Source organism: Eleutherodactylus coqui, chromosome 1 (genome assembly GCF_035609145.1).
Source record: "Eleutherodactylus coqui strain aEleCoq1 chromosome 1, aEleCoq1.hap1, whole genome shotgun sequence".
Lineage (NCBI taxonomy): Eukaryota > Metazoa > Chordata > Amphibia > Anura > Eleutherodactylidae > Eleutherodactylus > Eleutherodactylus coqui.
This window is the reverse complement of record NC_089837.1, coordinates 149,583,774-149,606,011: the sequence shown is the minus strand read 5'-3', so window position 1 is coordinate 149,606,011 and position 22,238 is coordinate 149,583,774. Positions and strand designations below refer to the sequence as shown.

At 46.9% G+C, this 22,238-nt stretch overlaps 1 protein-coding gene across 1 annotated transcript in view; it reads left to right on the top strand.

The window, feature by feature from the left end:
• The window catches only part of MELTF (melanotransferrin), a 58,035-nt gene that overhangs the window by 12,197 nt on the left and 23,600 nt on the right, over positions 1 to 22,238 (top strand). The window contains exons 8-10 of the mRNA XM_066605436.1: positions 6,749 to 6,929; positions 8,548 to 8,699; positions 9,027 to 9,123. Coding sequence (XP_066461533.1) covers positions 6,749 to 6,929; positions 8,548 to 8,699; positions 9,027 to 9,123 — 430 coding nt within the window. The remainder of the gene's footprint in view (positions 1 to 6,748; positions 6,930 to 8,547; positions 8,700 to 9,026; positions 9,124 to 22,238) is intronic.

Genomic DNA, 22,238 nt, shown 5'->3' with positions numbered 1-22,238 from the left:
ATTGCTGTCCCTATACCTTGGGTGTAACAGGACATATCAGGGGCAGGTTCTAGTGCAGGGTCACCCTTCTCAGGGCGATAACTCTGTTTAGTCCTAGGTGATATTTAAAAAGGACAATTAAAAGTCAGTATTGATATTTTTGATGGATCTGTTATACCTACCGGTTTTCACCTAATTGACTGCATGAATTGTTATTATAGATGACTATTAGGGCAGGTATTAATCTAAGCCTGTGAATTTGTACGTGTTTTTGTCTTACTGGTTTCAATTGTCCTAATAAAAAAATATTTTTGGGCTAGATTTTTCAGTGATCTTTGTGTGATACCCTGTGGCCTATTTATCTTTGTTAAGTAATAGTAATTCATGGTGGCTTGCAAAAAATTGTTCTAATAGTAGTATATTTGTTATGGTACTAGTGGGGTCTTAGGTACGCACGGCGCGGGACTCCCTGATCTACACCTACGCCACTGTCCCTTCCTGGAGATAGCCCTGATGGTGGACACGTCCAGGCTGCCAATTCTGACCCTACGCTTACTAGGGGGGACAGGCAGGGACTGCAGTACCTATGCAAGAGACTACTACCCACTAGCACCGACAGGAAAGGCAGATGACCAGAACCAACACAAAACAATACAAACAGAACAGAGGCAGATGGTAAGACCTGGCTGATAACAGCGAGGTCTAGCAGACAAACTGACAGAAGCAAAATACAAACAGAGGCGGACTGAAAAACCCTGGCTGATAACAGCGAGGTCTAGAGGACAAGCTGACAGAAGCAGAATACCAAATGAGGCAGACTAGCAAGTAGACTGAGGGAATGGCACAAAGTACCAGGGCCAGATTACCAGCAGGTCAGAGTAGTTGGACTACTCAGCAGACACTGAAAACTGAACATATAAGCAAGGTTTAGCAGACAGGCCTGGCAGATAACAGAAAGTAAAGCAGACAATAGCAAGGTCTAACGGACATGAAAAACTGAACAACAGAACAATAATCGTCAACGCCCAGGCAGCATGAGCTGGATCTTATAGGGAGGCTGGAGGAGCCAATAGGTAGATAGACCTGTCAATCAACAGCACACTTCTCAGACACATAGCAGAGTAATTAACCTGACTGGAAGGCACAGGAGATGTTAACCCTGGCTCGTCTGGACAGAACAAGGTGTGCTGGCAAAATTAACCATGAGCTGACAGGCGTAACAATATTATTATAGAAAGTGGAGGCTCATAGTTTTGCACTTTTAAAATGTATATATATTGGTTATTTTTTAACGCCATTGTTAGCATATTCCTTAGTGCTGTACGTTCTGTTGATTATGATTACCTACATTAGTCCTCGTGCCCGGATGGAATCAGACCTAATTTTGGTTATTTCACAAGCATACATACTGGGTTTCCAATCGACCTATATGAGAGTGTGGAAGGAAACCCATGTAAACATGGAGAAGGCACAAAGATTCCATGAAGATATTATTCTGGATGAAGTCTAACTTAGAACCCCAGTTTTATCATGGAAAAGTATAGCACAGGAAATAGTACTCAAGTCACTTTAATCATCAAACTAGAGTCAGACAAAAAATGGAGGTATGTGGTAGATGGCTAGCAGAAACTCAGAAGGGAAGTTATTAAGACCAGCATTTCAAATTCCAGTCTTAGGCCTTATTCATACAAGCGTTTTTACGCGGCTGTATTCATTCAGATGAGCAATTTTTAGCTGCGTAAAAACGACGCCCCGGGAATAATAGGACACCGGTGACCGAAATACGCAGGCAGGAAAAAAAGTCTTGCTCTATCCTTTGCTATAGTTACATGTTAGAAGCCATTCCAAGGATTTATGCTGATCGAGGGACTTCCGTACTGCAGCATATACCTAATACCTCTTGTGTGAATGGACAAGAAAACACAGCTAAAGCTCGGGCATTGATCGCGGCTATTCTTCATTCATGCGTTTTTCATCCGTGATGCGACCAGAATGAAAAAGTATTGCCCGTGTAAAGGAGGCCTTAATATAATCCCAGCAGGATCAAGATGTTTGTAGTTCTAAATAGGTACATTATGTGTATCTTGGGTTGTCTGTGTGCCTGAACAGAGATCTACGCCAGCTGAAAGCTGAAGTAGATTGGTGATGGAATTTACAAGAGTTTCTAATAGAATTTATGTTTAAATCTTTGGGCCAGATGGCTGTGCCTCCTCCAATAAAGCCACACCCACTTTTTAAACCGGCGCAAGTAGACATGAATTTAAATAGGTCCGAATTTTCTTTTGCGCAGCCTTTCATTAAAATGTGCGACTTTTCTATGCCACTTTTAGCTTGCTTATCATTCCTAATTCCTCTCTTAGTATTAAGCAAAGTCTAAATAGGCTTCAAAGAGAATCTCTCAACAGCCTCTGTCGCAGAATGTGTTGCTCTTCAAAGTATATAGCCTGTGTTCAGACCTTTGTCTGCACATCATCACTGTGTTTGCTCATAAATTGCCTTAAGTCAGCAGTGCTCAAGTGCAGTTGCAGTGACAATGGCACATTTGTGGTGGCAAGAAAAACTCTACTACTGTATTAAGATATCACTGTGCTCTAATTGGTGCATGTATTCTACCAAAGACGCATGGAGAAATTTTAGGTATTTGCTGAGAATGTAAGTAAGCTTCAGGCAAATCTCTGATGACTGCCGGCACCTGGATTTGTCATTGTTTCATGGAGGTGCGGTCAGGCAATCAGCGTATCTCTTCCTGTGCTTGTGGTGGAGATCTACACTCTTTGGGTGGATTCAGACAACCGTATATTGGCTCAGTTTTCACGCCGAGCCGATATACGGTGTCCTTGTCTGCAGGGGGGGGGGGAGGATGGAAGAGCCAGGAGCAGGAACTGAGCTCCCGCTCCTTCCCCGCCCCTCACCACTATTTGCAATAGGAGGGGGTGAGGTGGGGGTGGAGCTAAGTCTCACCACTTAGCTCCGCCCCATCCTGCCCCTCCCATTGCAAATAGTGGCCAGGGGCGGGGAAGGAGCGGGAGCTCAGTTCCTGCTCCTGGCTCTTCCATCCTCCCCCCCCTACAGACAAGGACACCATATATCGGCTCGGCGTGAAAACCCAGCCGATATACGGTCATCTGAATCCACCCTTAATATAATGTATATAGTGGCTCCAAGGTGGAGCTCAAAGAGTTGTCTAAGGGACCTTTCACACATGACAGAATTATGCTGCAGGGTGCTGCCAAATCGGCAGCTGCGAATTTCCACACCAAAATCCGCTGGTCTAACTGTGGATTTTGATGCGGGATTAAGCCATTTTCAATCCCCTATCTAACTTTGCATGTTAACAATGCAGATTTTTATAAGATATATTCCGCAGCGCTGTTGTAGAATATTCCAAACATTCCGTCCTGTGTGAAAGGTCCCTAATTATGACAACCTCTCCTTGAATAGCTTTTATAGTTGAGGAAAGCTCCAACTGGACAATCATTTCCATTGCTAGTATTACATGCTAGTCATTCAAATAAGGAAGATGGAACAATACCTCTGCAGTGTCACCCATGTTACCAAGAGGAGCATGAATGGCCTTATAAGTATCCTCACTCACTCACCTACCTGCTAGGTGCTCTCCCTAAAAAGAAAATATAGCGTTTCTGAGCCAAGTCATTCAAATGTGAAAGGAAGGAGCCCAGGTTCGAGTTTGTGCTGTAATGAGCTCTGTAATGGTTCCTATCATTATGTAATGTGGAAAGTATAAGGCTGATCTCTACTGGTCATTATACATTACTGCAGTTTGTGTATTTTTCTATGGAGTGTTGTATGTAACTTCCTATTGGCAGCTGCAGAGGTCAGGTGGGAGAACTAGAGAACTTGAAATCATAGAGCTGCAAGCTGGAGAGCAATGTGAGTTGTACTGAGCCTTAAGAGAGATGCTGGGTGAGAGAGCTGCCAAAGGAGTGATTAGTCAGCTAGGGGAACTGTGGAGAACATGTCTTGGAGAATCTGTGCCTGTTAGAGAGGGACAGTGGCACAAGAAAGGAGGCAGACGGTGTTAACACGCCAAAACCAACATCACTGAGAGAACACAGCTGTGTAGGGACTACAGCTAAAGAGACTGCAACAAAGAATTTCCATTATCCCGTAGCTCTGTGGATCGGGGTATCCCCAACAGACACATCACCTACATTACAGTAATGAACACGCTGGCATGTAAGTGAGGTGGGTCCTCAGGAAAAGGTCCAACATGTGCACACTGGTAGTGACTTAAACACAGACCTGGTAGTTACAAATGCGTGAGTTCTAGCTGACAGGAGAGGAATACAGTTGTGTGGGTGACAACCATTCCTGGGTTGAAACATTCAGTGGTACTACTATGTGTTCTACAGTTGAAGAGTGTTGCTGATGCTTGTGATTTATAACAGATTGATACCATACCCCACTGATGTTAGTCAAGCATACTCTCAGTTAGAGTCAGCTAAGTTCCCTAGCAATTCTGAATAACTACATATTGCTTACTTATTAACAGAAGCTTCCACTGTAAATTAATCTCCAGGTTTATTTGTTAAAATCAAAAGTATATATTTTTGTAAGTCTGATGTCCACATCATACCCCGATTCCTGTGTCCCCTGCCCCTACTGCGATACATGCATATGATGCTAGAGTAAGACTGGGTGCATACTTGTGTTAAAAAAAATTCATCCATGTTGCATCTGCGAAAAAGGGACGTTTTTCCATCTGTGGTCTCCATATACAGCTAGTATTCAATCCGTGTGTCTGGTTTTTAACTTTCATACGACATTCGTTTTTATCATCTACAAAAAAAAAAAAACCTGAAACAAGCGCAATTCTTTTTTTTCTGTATCTTTTTAAGAAAATGGATAGCAGACGAACTGCACATGGATGGCATCTGAGTAGAGATGAGCGAGCACGCTCGGATACAGCAGCTACTTGAGCAAGCATCGCTCTTCTCAAGTAACTGCTCACTGGTCTGAGCATGCTCAGGGGGGGGGGTGCCGCGGGTGAGCGGCGGGCGGCGGGTGGTAGCGGGGGGGGGGGGGGGGGGGGAAAGATCTCTCTCTCACTCTCCCCCCGCCCCCCCGAGCAAGCTCAGACCAGTAAGCAGTTACTCGAGAAGAGTGATGCTCGCTCGAGTAACTGCTGTATCCGAGCGTGCTCGCTCATCTCTACATCTGAGTGCTCTCCTTTGTTTTCTATCCGCATTGACTTGAATGGGCATGTCTCGTCCATAAATGGAATCAAAATAGTGTATCCAATGAGTTGTTTCACGCAGTCTGTGTCTGTATTAACAATAATCATTAGTGTGTGCCGCCACATTGAGTAATGTGAGTCTTTGTGCTGCTCATGCATGGTCCATTTTTTTAACGGACTACAAATGGTATTAAAAACACTAGTGTGCCAGAGGCCTAAGAGCCACTAATTACAGCAGCTCTCTGACTAATAGAGAGGAGTTCTGAGTGTAGGACCACCCTCTCTTATGTCTATATGCCTAAATAAGACACTTAAAGGTTGTTTTGATATAACCCCTTAAACTTTCCATGTAGTTCCAATACTGCAAATAGAAAATATACTTGAAAAAAAAAAGACCAGTGTAGCTAGTAACCATATAGATATTTAATATAGTGTTTGTGTGCCATTTTCTGCTTTTACATCATTGCATGTCTAGAGAGATTATATTGATCTCAGACTGGTCTGCAATGTTTTTTTTCCATTTATGAATGGGATCATATACATGAGCAATGCGATGCAAGAAAAAATTGCGGTGTGTCCTATCTTTGGGCGTTCTCTCAGAACTAGAGTTGCGCGAACGTACTTCTGTCGAGCTTGATGCTCGCTTGAGTATTAGCATACTCGATGGTGCTCAGTACTCGAACGAACATCAAGCCGTGTTCGACCCCACGCCAGCTTTTGGTTCCTCCCAGCTGTGACGTGCCTGTTTGTCCCCTCCCCACCGTGACACAGCACGCGCATCAATGGCAATTTTTTTTTTGGGGGGGGGGAGAGAGAGATCGAGAGGGAGAGAAAAAAAAAGCTTGGGACCCGGCGTCCCACATACAAAAATGCTCAATTCTCCCATTGTAGCCAATAGGGTTCGTTACTCGAGTAGAGCTCTCGAATTTTACGAAAAGCTCGACTCAAATAATGCGGACCCGAGCATTTGGGTGCTCGCTCATCTCTACTCAGAACGCCTCGCACATTGTTTTCAATGAGGCTGGAAAAAACATTGCACACCGTGCGAACTGCATGTGAGTGCGATGCGAGGTATCCTATTAAAAAAAATAGGAAACACTTACCGATCCTCTGGTGCCACTGAAAGCCGCGCCGGAGGAGCACAACCATACTGAAGTGATGGAAGGTGTTTTTAACACGATGGGGACACCGCACTGCACGATTGCGATATTAGCCTCAGAGAGTACTTGCACTTTCACACTGGAGTGCTCATGTTCCATCGGTCGTTTTTGGTTCCTTCTAGCAGCTGAAGACGACCCCATATTGCCTCTTATAGCACTTATATAGCACTATATGGAACCATCTTCAACTGCCCGGAGGAGTTGAAAACTGTGGGCGGAGCCCGAGCACTCCAGCATGAAAGTGCAGGTACTCTTTAAATGACATTCCATAGACCTGTACACACCAGCATTCAATGTTAATCAATCACATGTGAAAACACAATATAGGTTCACAGTGAGATGCACAAACTAAAATATCTACTTCCTATATGTTGTCATATTAATGTGTTATTTACTTTTATGTTTTATTTAGCAAAAATACAACAGCCCCAGCTCCAGCTTCAAGATATTCGACTCTACTCCTTACAACGGCACTAACTTATTGTTCAGAGATGCCACCAGAGAGTTCAGGGTGATCTCTAACCAGACCTATCAGTCCTGGCTGGGAGATGAGTTTCTGCAAGCAATGACTGGAATAGACTGTATCCGTGACAGTAAGGACAACAAGCTTATAATTCAGAGTGGCCCAAAATCTGCCACTTTAGTGAAGCAATATCTTTATGGCTTGTAATGTTTTCTTAATTTACAGATAAATAGACTGAAATCATTTATTTTTATTTATGAGGGCACTGTGGCTGTCACTTTTATGGGGGCTTATTATTAGGGAACAGATTGCTTCCATTTGTCTGTGTATATGCCTATGTCTGTGCCCAAAGGTGTCAAAGCATGCAGTGCATTTCAGGTGGCTTTATATAGGCCTGTATAGTCACATGCCAGTGAGACTACTTATGCTGACTCCTGTCCACAGCCCAGTGCATCTGCATCAGAGCTGGACCATGAAGAAATGAAAGAAGATGGTCCAATCTGATAAATCACCCTTTCTTTTACATCATACAAGGATCTCTCCCATGATCTGTTTATACCCAGGACTGCGATGGTAAAAAGAGGGCATCCGCTTCGTCTAGAGGAAAGCAGATTTCATCACCAACATAGAAGGGGGTTCTTTACTGTAAGAGCAGTGAGACTGTGGAACTCTCTGCCTGAGGTTGGTGTTGGCAAAATGCATAGAGGAGTTTAAGAGGGGACTAGATGTAGTTTTAGAGTGCTATGATAATATAGCATATAGACATGAAATAACCAGCAGGGCTGTTGATCTGGGTTTTGGAGTCAGGTAGGAACTTTCTAAAGTTGATCCAGGGAGTATTCTGACTGCCATTATGGAGTTGAGAAGGAATTTTATCCCCCATATGGGCTAAATTGGCTACTGCCTCATTGTTGTTTTTTTTTTGCTTTCCTCTGGATCAACAAGAGGCAGTGGACACAGGCTGAACTAGAAGGACATTGTCTTCTTTCAGCCTAACATACTGTTACTATCACGGGAACAACCAGGTGTATGTCTCACTTATTTGGAGAAAACATACCACTGGGATGTACTATGATGGAGACATTGTGATGCTCTCGGCAATGTCCTGCTGGGAAACCTTGAATCTCGGCATTCATGTGGATGTTACTTTAACACTTACCACCTACCTAAATGTTGCAGGCCAAGTATACCACTTGATGGGAAAGGTATTCCATGATGGCCAGTTGACCTGTCACACTGCAAAAAAAATGTTCAGGAATGGTTTATAGCACATAACAGAGTTCATGGTGTTGACTTGGCCTCCAAATTCCCAAGATCTCAATCTGATCAAGCATCTCTGGGAAGTACTGGTAAAAAAAAAGTTCAATCCATGGAGGCAGCACCTTGCAATTTAAAGGATCTGCTGATACATTCTTGTGCTAGATACCACGGGACACCTTCAGAGATCTTGTAGTGTCTATGCCTTAACGAGTCAAAGCGGTGAAAGGAGTGAGATCTACACAGCATTAGACAGGTGGTTTTATTGTTGTGAATGCTTGCTTGTATAGAAATATATGCATAGTGTATAAAATTATTTTGGTTGATTATATCTATTTACAAACTGTAAAAGGATATTCAGAAATCTACATGTTGTGCTTCAGTTTTGTTCAAAACATCATTGTTTCAAGATGTAAAAGAACTGTATTATTACAATAAATGAGTCAATAATATATAATCTGTTCGTGGTTTTATCTTCCTATTTATTTAAGAGCTACCAAAGGCCCTGCGCTGGTGCAGCATTAGCACAAAGGAAGTCTGGAAATGTGGAGGTATGGCAAGAGCATTTAAAAACAAGACACTGGATCCATCAATTCAATGTGTCTCTGCTGTGAACCATGAAGATTGCATGAGACTGATTCAGGTTAGCATGTCATATATATGAAATGCTATGCCACCCAAGGCAATCACAAATTCTATCTGCATTATATTAAAGAGTATATATTGAAGTATGATGCAGCAAATGGGGCATATACTAAAAGGATTGTCCCATTAGGTATACCATTGCCCAGAACCTTATAGCCAGAATATAAGAGCAGCTGTAAAGAGTGGTCTGCGCAGTCTAGATGGACTCACCACAACCATGTGTTATATAGTCACCTATTACTACTTTAACCCATTACTACCTGCCTTATCAATAACTTAACACTGCTGATGTAATTCACCATTAGTCTTTGCTTTATCCATTCAGCAAAAGGAAGTTGATGCAGTAACTCTGGATGGAGGAGACATTTATACAGCTGGGAAAACATATGGGCTCGTGCCAGCAGCTGCAGAGAGTTATTCTGGTAAGTATTTAATACAGACTATCAGAATGTACAGATACATATTTTAGGTTCCGTCTCTTGGTTATATAACAGTGGATTCATTTGTCAGCATTGAATATTAAATACAAATGCTTCTAGTGAGTATTAATATTATAGTGTACACAACACAAATGTCAACTCTTGGGCTTAATAGGAATAATAAATAGAGACGTTGTCACCATATTTTTGTACACCTCTCTGAGGGCAGCATACGGTAATGCTGATTACAGTGATATGGCTGCTGTATGGATCTGTGCAGCAGTTTTGGAGAAACTTGCATTTGATCAGTAGCAGCTAGAGATGAGCGAATATACTCGCTTCGAGTAATTACTTGATCGAGCACCGAGATTTTCGAGTACTTCCGTACTCGGATGAAAAGATTCGGGGGGGCGCCGGGGGGCGGGGGGAGGCGTGGCGGAGCAGGGGTAGCAGCGGGGAACAGGGGGGAGCCCTCTCTCTCTCCCTCTCCCCCCCACTCCCCGCTGTAACCCCCCACTCACCCACGGCGCCCCCCGAATCGTTTCGCCCGAGTACGGAAGTACTCGAAAATCGCAGTGCTCGGGCAAAAAAGGGGCGTGGCCGAGTAGGTTCGCTCATCTCTAGTAGCAGCACATGCATAGAGGACTACTTAAAGTAGTTCTGGATATTCATGAGCTGCAGGCTAGCTACAGCCACCCGCCCTGCCCGCATATTTAGGATTTCAGCCACAGTTCAGCAGCGCTGCTGAATAGAGCCACCTGACTGGCTCTTCGGCACCACGTGACTACACAGCGTGCACGCGGATTGCCTTCAGCAACCGTGCACTACACACTACAGTTAAGCAGACGTGCACTACACACTACACTTAAGCAGCACAGGGTTAGGGTTTGGGGTTAGGTTTTAGGGTTAGGTTTAGGGTTAGGTTTAGGGTTTAGGGTTAGGTTTAGGGTTAGGTTTAGGGTTAGGTTTAGGGTTAGGGTTTAGGTTTAGGATTAGGGTTTAGGGTTAGGGTTTAGGGTTAGGGTTAGGTAACCCTAGCCCTAAACCTAACTCCGTGCTGCTTAAGTGTAGTGTGTAGTGCACGTCTGCTTAACTGTAGTGTGTAGTGCACGGCTGCTGAAGGCAATCCGTGTGCAGGCTGTGTAGTGACATGGTGCCGAAGAGCCAATCAGGTGGCTCTATTCAGTAGCGCTGCTGAACTGCGGCTGAAATCCGAAATATGCGCCCTGCCCTCCTCTCCTCCTCTCCAGCCACTGATTGGCTGCTGTTTGCCTAGTACTAAGAGCTGTCAATCATTGTCTGGAGGGGCAAGGTGGGTGTGGCTAACCTGCAGCTCATGAATGTGCAGGACTAGTTCTGTGTCTGGCTGCTACTAATAAAGTGCAAGTTTCTCCGAAACTACTGCACAGATACACCCAACAAACATATCACTGAAATCAGTGTGAGGCACTATCTTTCGATGCTCTCAATGAGGAATGCAAAAACATGGTGACACAGTCTCTTTGAACTTGAATTGAATAAAAAAAACTATTATTTGAAGTAGAGCTGTGTGCATGTTAACTGTTTAGAGGCACATGAAGTCCCTACAGCTCCACACTACAGAGAAGTAGGCACTCTTTGTACTTTTCTTTATTCTTTGTCCTTTATTTTAATAAAATAAGAGGATATCACACACTCTAAGGGATTGATAAAAGTTGTTGTTGTTAGCCATTTAGGCGTTCGCGACCCTAAAGGCGAGCTCCCTTCATGTTTTTCGGTTTTGCACTGCTTCTTTCAGTTGTGTGATATCCATGCCAGTATCCGCTTTGACAGTATCAGCCATCGTGTCCTTTGGCGACCGGGTCTTCTTTTGCCACTGATCTGGTCAAGCATTATAGATTTTTCTAGCAACTCTGCTCGCATTACATGGCCAAAATACATGAGTCTGAGCCGGGTCATCTTGCCCTCCAGTGATATATGGGGTCTTATTCGAAAGTATGATGGTCTAACACTGTGAATTATTATGCTCTTTTTGTATTGTGATATATAAAATGCCCAATAAATGTTCCTTTAAAAAAAATAAAAATAATACCGACTTTGTGCCCTCACAAAGTTATATCTGCCCTTTTTGTAATAGTAAATTATCCCCATTTTGCCCCTCCCCCCAAAGTGATAGCTGCCACCTTTGTGCCCCTTTTTTGTGCACTTACAGAATATTGTTACTCATTTTGTGTCCCAAAGTAAGAAGTGCCTCCTTGTGCCTCCCTACAAGGTAACAGTGCCCCACAAAGTAATAGTGGCTTCTCTATGTGCCTCCCATGCCCTTCTTCCCTGTGTATTCCTGCCCCAAGTATTAGTAGTCCTTCTGCGTGCGCCCCACCATTCGAATGTTTGTACCTTTGTACAGTATCTTATACTCTTCTGTCCTACACATCCCAATACAGCCATGCAGGGCAGCATGTATATCTTGTATCCTCCTTTATTTTTTTCATTTTGGCACTCCAGAGCCGTAGCTTAACCGAAAAGGAGAAGACAATGATCAGAAGAATTTTCTATTTTCGCTTCATGGAGCCCTGCACTGCCAAGCGCCATTGCCACATTAACAGCCTCTAACACACGATGTACAGCCCACTGACAGCCCTAGCCCACCAGGAAACTGCTCTAGCCCCTCACGTCATGCTGCAACTTCATGACAATGACTTCTGGTGCCTCAGAACATCAGATAAGTGGGGACAGAGTTGGGGAGAATGCACCGAGAAGCTATGTCATAAAGCTGACACACAATGTAAAAGTTGGAGGGGCAATGGTAGAGACATATATATATATTAAACAAGAAAACCCCCGCTGCCAATTGAGGCAGGTGGGCCACAATGATCCCCGTCTCGCTCCGCCTCTATTCACTGAGAGATGTTCACTCCTGTCTGAAAGCACTGGAATGATCATCGCCGTGATGGCTGTTGGGCGCTTCAACGCCTGACAGTCTACCTGTGCAAAAGGGGCTTAGGGCTGGATACTGTAGTGTGAAAAAAATTTAAGGAAATCCAGGCTTAATTAATTTCTAAACGACATGTTTGAGTATAAAGCACGTTTATTTACTTTATTTGTGGTGCATATAAAAACTTGATTTAAACAACATAAACATATTCCTTTTAAGGAAAGTAAACTGAGTGGCCTCACAATTACACACATAATGGTTATTCAGTAGAGAAAGTTAACATGGGGAACAGAAAATTTTGCATCTCTGCCATCATCAACTGGGATAACTTCAGACGTGAAAATTTGTGCAGTATCAACAGAATATGAAGAAGGTGCTGTCATACAATTTTGCTGCATTTCTAGGCTGACATGAATGTAATTTGGCATTTTTGTCTCTCTTGTCAAAATATTTTATGCCACTGCTATCATCCAGATAACCTGGCCCAGTTCGCTCACAGTTCACCATATCTTCTCATATTGATTTAAAACTGATATCCATGTACGGGTCAATGAATTCTCCCTCTCAGTACACAACCCAAAGGGCTTTGTCACACTTCTAAGATTGATGACCTATCCTTAAGACAGGGAATCAATATCTGATTGACAGAGGTCTGCCGCCCAGGATCAACTGATCGCTAGGGTGGGTGACCTAATATACTAAGCTGTTTTGCTGCCAGAGGCAGACAGCTCCGTACACTGCATAGTGGCCCGCCATAGCACTGCAGGCTGAGTCCCTTTAACTTCAGGATAGGTCATTAGTAGAGATGAGCGAACACCAAAATGTTCGGGTGTTCGTTATTCGAAACGAACTTCCCGCGATGTTCGAGGGTTCGTTTCGAATAACGAACCCCATTGAAGTCAATGGGCGACCAGAACATTTTTGTATTTCGCCGATGCTCGCTAAGGTTTTCATGTGTGAAAATCTGGGCAATTCAAGAAAGTGATGGGAACGACACAGCAACGGATAGGGCAGGCGAGGGGCTACATGTTGGGCTGCATCTCAAGTTCACAGGTCCCACTATTAAGCCAGAATACCGGCAAGAGTGGGCCCCCCCCCCCCTCCCAACAACTTTTACTTCTGAAAAGCCATCATTAGCATGGCATACCTTTGCTAAGCACCACACTACCTCCAACAAAGCACAATCACTGCCTGCATGACACTCCACTGCCACTTCTCCTGGGTTACATGCTGACCAACCGCCCCCCCTCCCCCCCACAGCGCACACCAAAGTGTCCCTGGGCAGCCTTCAGCTGCCCTCATGCCACACCACGCTCATGTCTATTTAGAAGTGCGTCTGCCATGACGAGGGACCGCAGGCACACACTGCACAGGGTTGGCACGGCTAGGCAGCGACCCTCTTTAAAAGGGGCGGGGCGATAGCCCACAATGCTGTACAGAAGCAATGAGAAATAGAATCCTGTGCCACCGCCATCAGGAGCTGCACACGTGGGCATAGCAATGGGGAACCTATGTGCCACACACTATTCATTCTGTCAAGGTGTCTGCATGCCCCAGTTAGACCGGGCTTTTTAATTCATAGACACAGGCAGGTACAACTCCCTATTGTGAAGTCCCTGTCGACCGACAGCATGGGTGGCACCCTGGAACCCACCGGCGGTACACAAAAATATCCCATTGCATTGCCCAACACAGCTGAGGTAGTAATGTCGTGCGTAATACAGGTGGGCTTCGGCCCACACTGCATGCCCCATTCTGACTGGGGTTCTTTAGAAGTGGACACATGTAGGTTAAACTCCCTGTGGACCCACTGCCTGGGTGGGTGCCAGGAAGCCACCGGCGGTACATAGAAATATCCCATTGCATTGCCCAACACAGCTGAGGTAGTAATGTCGTGCGTAATACAGGTGGGCTTCGGCCCACACTGCATGCCCCAGTCAGACTGGGGTTCTTTACAAGTGGACACATGTAGGTTACACTCCGTGTGCACCTACAGCATGGGTGGCTCCCTGGAACCCACCGGCGGTACACAAAAATATCCCATTGCATTGCCCAACACAGCTGAGGTAGTAATGTCGTGCGTAATACAGGTGGGCTTCGGCCCACACTGCATGCCCCAGTCAGACTGGGGTTCTTTACAAGTGGAAACAGATGCATTTATAATTCCCTGTGGACCCACTGCCTGGGTGGGTGCCAGGAAGCCACCGGCGGTACATAGAAATATCCCATTGCATTGCCCAACACAGCTGAGGTAACGTCAGCTGGAATGCAGGTGGGCTAAAAATTAATTTGATTACACTGTAGGCGAGGGCCCACAAAAATTGCTGTATCAACAGTACTAATGTACATCCCAAAAATTGGCCATGGCCAGCCAAGAGGGCAGGTGAAACCCATTAATCGCTTTGGTTAATGTGGCTTAAGTGGTAACTAGGCCTGGAGGCTGCCCAGTGTAACAAAAAATTGGTTCAAGTTACAGTTCCAACGCTTTTAAGCGCATTGAAACTTATAAAAATTGTTCAGAAAAATTATTTGAGTGAGCCTTGTGGCCCTAAGAAAAATTGCCCGTTCAGCGTGATTACGTGAGGTTTCAGGAGGAGGAGCAGGAGGAGGAGGAGGAATATTAGACACAGATTGATGAAGCAGAAATGTCCCCGTTTTGGATGGTGAGAGAGAACGTAGCTTCCATCCGCGGGTGCAGCCTACGTATTGCTTACGTATCGCTGCTGTCCGCTGGTGGAGAACAGAAGTCTGGGGAAATCCAGGCTTTGTTCATCTTGATGAGTGTTAGCCTGTCGGCACTGTCGGTTGACAGGCGGGTACGCTTATCCGTGATGATTCCCCCAGCCGCACTAAACACCCTCTCCGACAAGACGCTAGCCGCAGGACAAGCAAGCACCTCCAGGGCATACAGCGCTAGTTCAGGCCACGTGTCCAGCTTCGACACCCAGTAGTTGTAGGGGGCAGAGGCGTCACCGAGGATGGTCGTGCGATCGGCTACGTACTCCCTCACCATCCTTTTACAGTGCTCCCGCCGACTCAGCCTTGACTGGGGAGCGGTGACACAGTCTTGCTGGGGAGCCATAAAGCTGGCCAGGCCCTTAAAGACTGTTGCACTGCCTGGGATGTACATGCTGCTCGATCTCCGCACCTCCCCTGCTACCTTGCCCTCGGTACTGCGCCTTCTGCCACTAGCGCTGTCGGCTGGGAATTTTACCATCAGCTTGTCCGCAAGGGTCCTGTGGTATAGCAACACTCTCGAACCCCTTTCCTCTTCGGGAATGAGAGTGGGCAGGTTCTCCTTATAGCGTGGGTCGAGCAGTGTGTACACCCAGTAATCCGTTGTGGCCAGAATGCGTGCAACGCGAGGGTCACGAGAAAGGCATCCTAACATGAAGTCAGCCATGTGTGCCAGGGTACCAGTACGCAACACATGGCTGTCTTCACTAGGAAGATCACTTTCAGGATCCTCCTCCTCCTCCTCCTCAGGCCATACACGCTGAAAGGATGACAGGCAATCAGCCGGTGTACCGTCAGCAGCGGGCCAAGCTGTCTCTTCCCCCTCCTCCTCATCCTCCTCATGCTCCTCCTCCTCCTCCTGTACGCGCTGAGAAATAGACAGGAGGGTGCCCTGACTATCCAGCGGCATACTGTCTTCCCCCGCCCCCGTTTCCGAGCGCAAAGCAGCTGCCTTTATGGTTTGCAGGGAATTTCTCAAGATGCATAGCAGAGAAATGGTGACGCTAATGATTGTAGCATCGCCGCTCACCACCTGGGTAGACTCCTCAAAATTACCAAGGACATGGCAGATGTCTGCCAACCAGGCCCACTCTTCTGAAAGGAATTGAGGAGGCTGACTCCCACTGCGCCGCCCATGTTGGAGTTGGTATTCGACTATAGGTCTACGCTGTTCATAGAGCCTGGCCAACATGTGGAGCGTAGAGTTCCACCGTGTGGGCACGTCGCACAGCAGTCGGTGCACTGGCAGCTTAAAGTGATGTTGCAGGGTGCGCAGGGTGGCAGCGTCCGTGTGGGACTTGCGGAAATGTGTGCAGAGCCGGCGCGCCTTTACGAGCAGGTCTGACAAGCGTGGGTAGCTTTTCAGAAAGCGCTGAACCACCAAATTAAAGACGTGGGCCAGGCATGGCACGTGCGTGAGGCTGCCGAGCTGCAGAGCCGCCACCAGGTTACGGCCGTTGTCACACACGACCATGCCCGGTTGGAGGCTCAGCGGCGCAAGCCAGCGGTCGGTCTGCTGTGTCAGACCCTGCAGCAGTTCGTGGGCCGTGTGCCTCTTATCGCCTAAGCTGAGTAGTTTCAGCACGGCCTGCTGACGCTTGCCCACCGCTGTGCTGCCACACCGCGCGACACCGACTGCTGGCGACATGCTGCTGCTAACACATCTTGATTGCGAGACAGAGGAGGAGGAGGAGGAGGGTGCTTTAGTGGAGGAAGCATACACCTCCGCAGATACCACCACCGAGCTGGGGCCCGCAATTCTGGGGGTGGGTAGGACGTGAGCGGTCCCAGGCTCTGACTCTGTCCCAGCCTCCACTAAATTCACCCAATGTGCCGTCAGGGAGATGTAGTGGCCCTGCCCGCCTGTGCTTGTCCACGTGTCCGTTGTTAAGTGGACCGTGGCAGTAACCGCGTTGGTGAGGGCGCGTACAATGTTGCGGGAGACGTGGTCGTGCAGGGCTGGGACGGCACATCGGGAAAAGTAGTGGCGACTGGGAACTGAGTAGCGCGGGGCCGTCGCCTCCATGATACTTTTGAAGGACTCAGTTTCCGCAACCCTATACGGCAGCATCTCAAGGCTGATGAATTTTGCTATGCGGACGGTTAACGTTTGAGCGTGCGGGTGCGTGGCGGCGTACTTGCGCTTGCGCTCCAACAGTTGCGCAAGCGACGGCTGGACGGTGCGCTGAACTACACTGCTGGATGGGGCCGAGGACAGCGGAGATGAGGGTGTGGGTGCAGGCCATGAGGTGGTAGTGCCCGTGTCCTGAGAGGGGGGTTGGATCTCAGTGGCAGGTTGGGGCACAGGGGGAGAGGCAGGGGTGCAAACCGGAGGCGCTGAACGGCCTTCGTCCCACCTTGTGGGGTGCTTGGCCATCATATGTCTGCGCATGGTGGTGGTGGTGAGGCTGTTGGTGTTGGCTCCCCGGCTGAGCTTTGTGCGACAAAGGTTGCACACCACTGTTCGTCGGTCGTCAGGCGTCTCTGTGAAAAACTGCCAGACCTTAGAGCACCTCGGCCTCTGCAGGGTGGCATGGCGCGAGGGGGCGCTTTGGGAAACAGTTGGTGGATTATTCGGTCTGGCCCTGCCTCTACCCCTGGCCACCGCACTGCCTCTTGCAACCTGCCCTGCTGATGCCCTTGACTCCCCCTCTGAAGACCTGTCCTCCTGAGTAAGCATTGCACACCAGGTGGGGTCAGTCACCTCATCGTCCTGCTGCTCTTCCTCCGAATCCTCTGTGCGCTGCTCCCTCGGACTTACTGCCCTTACTACTACCTCACTGCAAGACAACTGTGTCTGATCGTCATCATCCTCCTCACCCACAGAAAGTTGTTGAGACAGTTGGCGGAAGTCCCCAGCCTCTTCCCTCGGACCCCGGGAACTTTCGAATGGTTGGGCATCAGTGACGATAAACTCCTCTGGTGGGAGAGGAACTGCTGCTGCCCAATCTAAGCAGGGGCCCGAGAACAGTTCCTGGGAGTGTTCCCGCTCCTGAGCAGGTGTCATTGTAGTGGAGTGAGGAGGCTGGGAGGAAGGAGGAGCAGCAGACAGAGGATTCGGATTTGCAGCAGTGGACGGCGCAGAACTGCGTGTTGACGATAGGTTGCTCGAAGCACTTTCTGCCATCCAGGACAGGACCTGCTCACACTGCTCATTTTCTAATAACCGTCTCCCGCGTGGACCCATTAATTGGGCGATGAATGTGGGGACGCCAGAAACGTGCCTCTCTCCTAATCGCGCAGCAGTCGGCTGCGACACACCTGGATCAGGAGCTCGGCCTGTGCCCACACCCTGACTTGGCCCTCCGCGTCCTCGGCCGCGTCCACGTCCTCTAGGCCTACCCCTACCCCTCAGCATGCTGTATTACCAGTGATTTGATTTCACAGGCAGGAAATAAATTGGCGCAAGACTGCAGCCAAGTATAATTTTTTCCGTTTTTTGAAAACGAAAGGCCCCACTGCCTCTAGTGAATGAATAATCTAAGTTTAATAACTGCTGTGTCCCTGCTAATGTGTCACAGAACGTGAGGGTAGCAGAGTTATTAACTCTGGCAGAGCAGGTATTTTTTTTACCAATTAAGGAAAGCAAATGGCGAAGCCAGGAGTAAAACGTAGCTGGGTGCGTCTGATTTTTAAACGTTGCACACGCAGCCGACACGTGTCCACCGCCCTTAGGACGGATAGAGGCAGGACAAATACAATTATTTTCAGTTTTTTTCCACCAAAAGGCAGCACTGCGTATATTCAATGAACATGAGAAGTTTAATAACTGTGCTGTGGCCCTGCTAATGTGGCACAGAACGTGAGGGTAGCGGAGTTATTAACTCTGGCAGAGCAGGTATTTTTTTTCCCAATTAAGGAAAGCAAATGGCGAAGCCAGGAGTAAAACGTAGCTGGGTGCGTCTGATTTTTAAACGTTGCACATGCAGCCGACACGTGTCCACCGCCCTTAGGACGGACAGAGGCAGGACAAATACAATTATTTTCCGTTTTTTTCCACCAAAAGGCAGCACTGCGTATATTCAATGAATAATAACTGTGTTGTGGCCCTGCCTACACAATTCTTTCCCTGCAGTATCAATGGAGGGTGCAATGCTCTGCAGAGGCGATTTTGAGAAGAAAAAAAAAATGCAGCACAGCTAACAGCAGCCAGCACAGTACTGCACACGGTTAAATATGGCCCTAGAAAGGACCGTTGAGGTTCTTGAAGGCTACACTCACTCCTAACACTCTCCCTGCCTATGCAGCACTTCAGTCCCTAATGCCGGGTGCAACGCTCTGCAGAGGCGATTTTGAGAAAAAAAATAATTGCCACTGCTAACAGCAGCCAACACACAGCTATCAGTGGCCCTAATAAGGACCTTTGGGGGTCTTGAAGCCTACACTAACTACCAATTCTTTCCCTACAGCAGCTCCGGTACAAACAGCACTGTCCCTCATCTAACTCACACGGCATCTGAGGCGAGCCGCGGGAGGGGCCGACTTTTATATTTGGCGGACACCTGATCACCCCAGCCACTCACAGCAGGGGGGTGGTATAGGGCTGGAACAACACAGGGGGAAGTTGTAATGCCTTCCCTGTCTTTCAATTGGCCAGAAAAGCGCGCTAACATCTCAGGGAAGGAAGTGAAAGTAATCCGAACACCGCATGGTGTTCGTTACGAATAACGAACATCCTGAACACCCTAATATTCGCACGAATATCAAGCTCGGACGAACACGTTCGCTCATCTCTAGTCATTAGTTGTACAAGGGGAACAACCTGTTATGTCCATGCAAGCCGTGTGAACAACGGCCTACATGAATACAACCTATATATGGACTGGCGGGAAGAAAGGGGGGTGGGGACATGCATACACGACCATACACAAACATCAAACAAGAATAAAACAGACCTGCACAAAAACGCCTACAGGGAAAACAGGAACATCAAACCCAACAACACACCAGGCGGCCTCATACTTACCAATGTACTAAACAACCAGACAGATGGAAATATCTATAAGTAGATACGAGGTATTGGTTTCTATTTTGGCCAAAACATGAAAGCGCATGTCAAGGCTGCTCGTTGTCTTGTGAGTCCCTACACGAAAAAGACAACTACAACAAAGAAAAGGGGACCCTGCCTACAAGCCGGGCGATCATTCCTATAGGGACAGCCCCACACTGGAACCTAGGGGCCATCTGTCTCACCCTAGATCATAATAAACAAGAGCACCAGACATGGGTAATACAACATAATACACGCTGAACACCTACTAACACACTGAACAGGGCAATTCACACCTAGTGTAGTCAACATCTACAGACATACACTGAACACAACCTTGTTCACCGTAAGTGTAGTCCACACCTTCAGACATGCACTGAATAGAACTTTGTTTTCACCTAAAATCTGCTCCCCTCACGGACAAAAGAAAACTCCACTCAGAACCTCATGCATGCATGGATAAACAGGAGCTAGTTCAATTGTCTATACCCCAAGAAAGGGACAAGAGTGTTAAGGCCCACTTACACGGAGCGATGATCGCTCAAACGACAGTTTGAGTGAGAGCTTTGAGCGATCATTTTGCATAAACTATTAAGTAGCTACTCAGCTACTTAATAGCTTATTAGCGTGCAAATGAAGCTTTAGCTGAAAGCAGTTCATAACCGGAGGGCTCTTATCTGCATTCAGCTCCTTTGTTCTCTGACGGGTTAAATAGCTGAAACAATGCTATCAGCACTACCCACGGAGAACTCAGCGTGTGGCCCTGATAAGACCGCAAGATGATTTTTAGGTTGACCTGAATTTAAGCTAGCAGTGCACAAAAAGTGCATGATGGCCGCGCGTTTAGATGCAACGATTATCACTCAAACGATCGCTTTTGAGCGTTCATCGCTCTATGTAAATGGGCGTTAAGACATCACACATTTACACAGCAGGGAACATGGTGTCAGGCATCACCCATCTAATAGAACAAAGGACATCCCATGCCTGGAGGCTGCACCAGATAAAAGGGAAGGGAGCAGGGCCCCTCAGAATATGCAGACAGGGAGAACAAGTGTCCAGACCATCTTCAGGGAAGGTGGGGGAAACAGCTTAAACAAGCGGCATGCATGACACAACCACCAAGTACTAAGAGGGAATGATGAAAATGGATAAAAGACCAGCATCCCATAGCAAAAGGGTCTGGAACTTATCTGCACAGACTGGTGGTGATTGGCTGGCTGGAACGATCCACATTCCCAGCCGGCCCAATTATCCCACATCTGTGGAAGTGTGCTCCTGGAAACCAATAGAACTACAAGTCCCAGAAGCAACACATGACACAACTCCTTTAAAGGCTATGAACATCTCTGAACTGATTTTTTAAATAGCTAATTTGCTTCCTAAATGCACTAGTGAGCTTTCTGAACATGCCTGCTTAAAGGGGTTGTCCCGCGCCGAAACGGGTTTTGTTTTTTTTCAATAGGCCCCCCGTTCGGCGCGAGACAAACCCGATCCAGGGGTAAAAAAAAAAAACGGATAGTACTTACCCGAATCCCCGCGCTGCGGCGACTTCTTACTTACCTTGCTAAGATGGCCGCCGGGATCTTCACCCACGGTGGACCGCAGGTCTTCTCCCATGGTGCACCGTGGGCTCTGTGCGTTCCATTGCCGATTCCAGCCTCCTGATTGGCTGGAATCGGCACACGTGACGGGGCGGAGCTACGAGGAGCAGCTCTCCGGCACGAGCGGCTCATTCAGAAGGGAGAAGACCGGACTGCGCAAGCGCGTCTAATCGGGAGATTAGACGCTGAAATTAGACGGCACCATGGAGACGAGGACGCCAGCAACGGAACAGGTAAGTGAATAACTTCTGTATGGCTCATATTTAATGCACGATGTATATTACAAAGTGCATTAATATGGCCATACAGAAGTGCTGAACCCCACTTGCTTTCACGGGACAACCCCTTTAAGTAAGTACTTGTATTTCTCATACATTAGCAATTCTAAAACATATTTTCTATTTATCATTGCTGTGTTATTCCTCTTAGAAATGTATGAATGAATCAACAACTGGGTGTTACTATTGTCCTTGTCTGTTAGATTGTAGGATGTCAAACTGTGGAAGGAAACACTCCCTTTTGGTAACACCCATTTGTCAATTTACTCAAAATAGTTTTCTTGAATAACAGAGAAAGGGTACAATAGAGAATTATGAGAAAAGATGCTCCAGAACTGTTCTTTTAACTTGAATACAATTATTTACTAAAACAGACATGTCAAGAGAGATGACCAGTCCTCTTCAAGCAGTTTTCTAAAAAGTCTTGGTTGCTTAAACATATGCAGCCATTTTGCTGTTGCAGAGTGTGTGCAACTTCTTCAATCTAGTTGGCTGCCCTATTGAATCTGACATACAGTAGATCTAAAGCTAGGTTCACATTATGTTTTGTAAAACAGCACTGGTTCCAGCCTTCCTGCAGATAATTGTATGGAAAC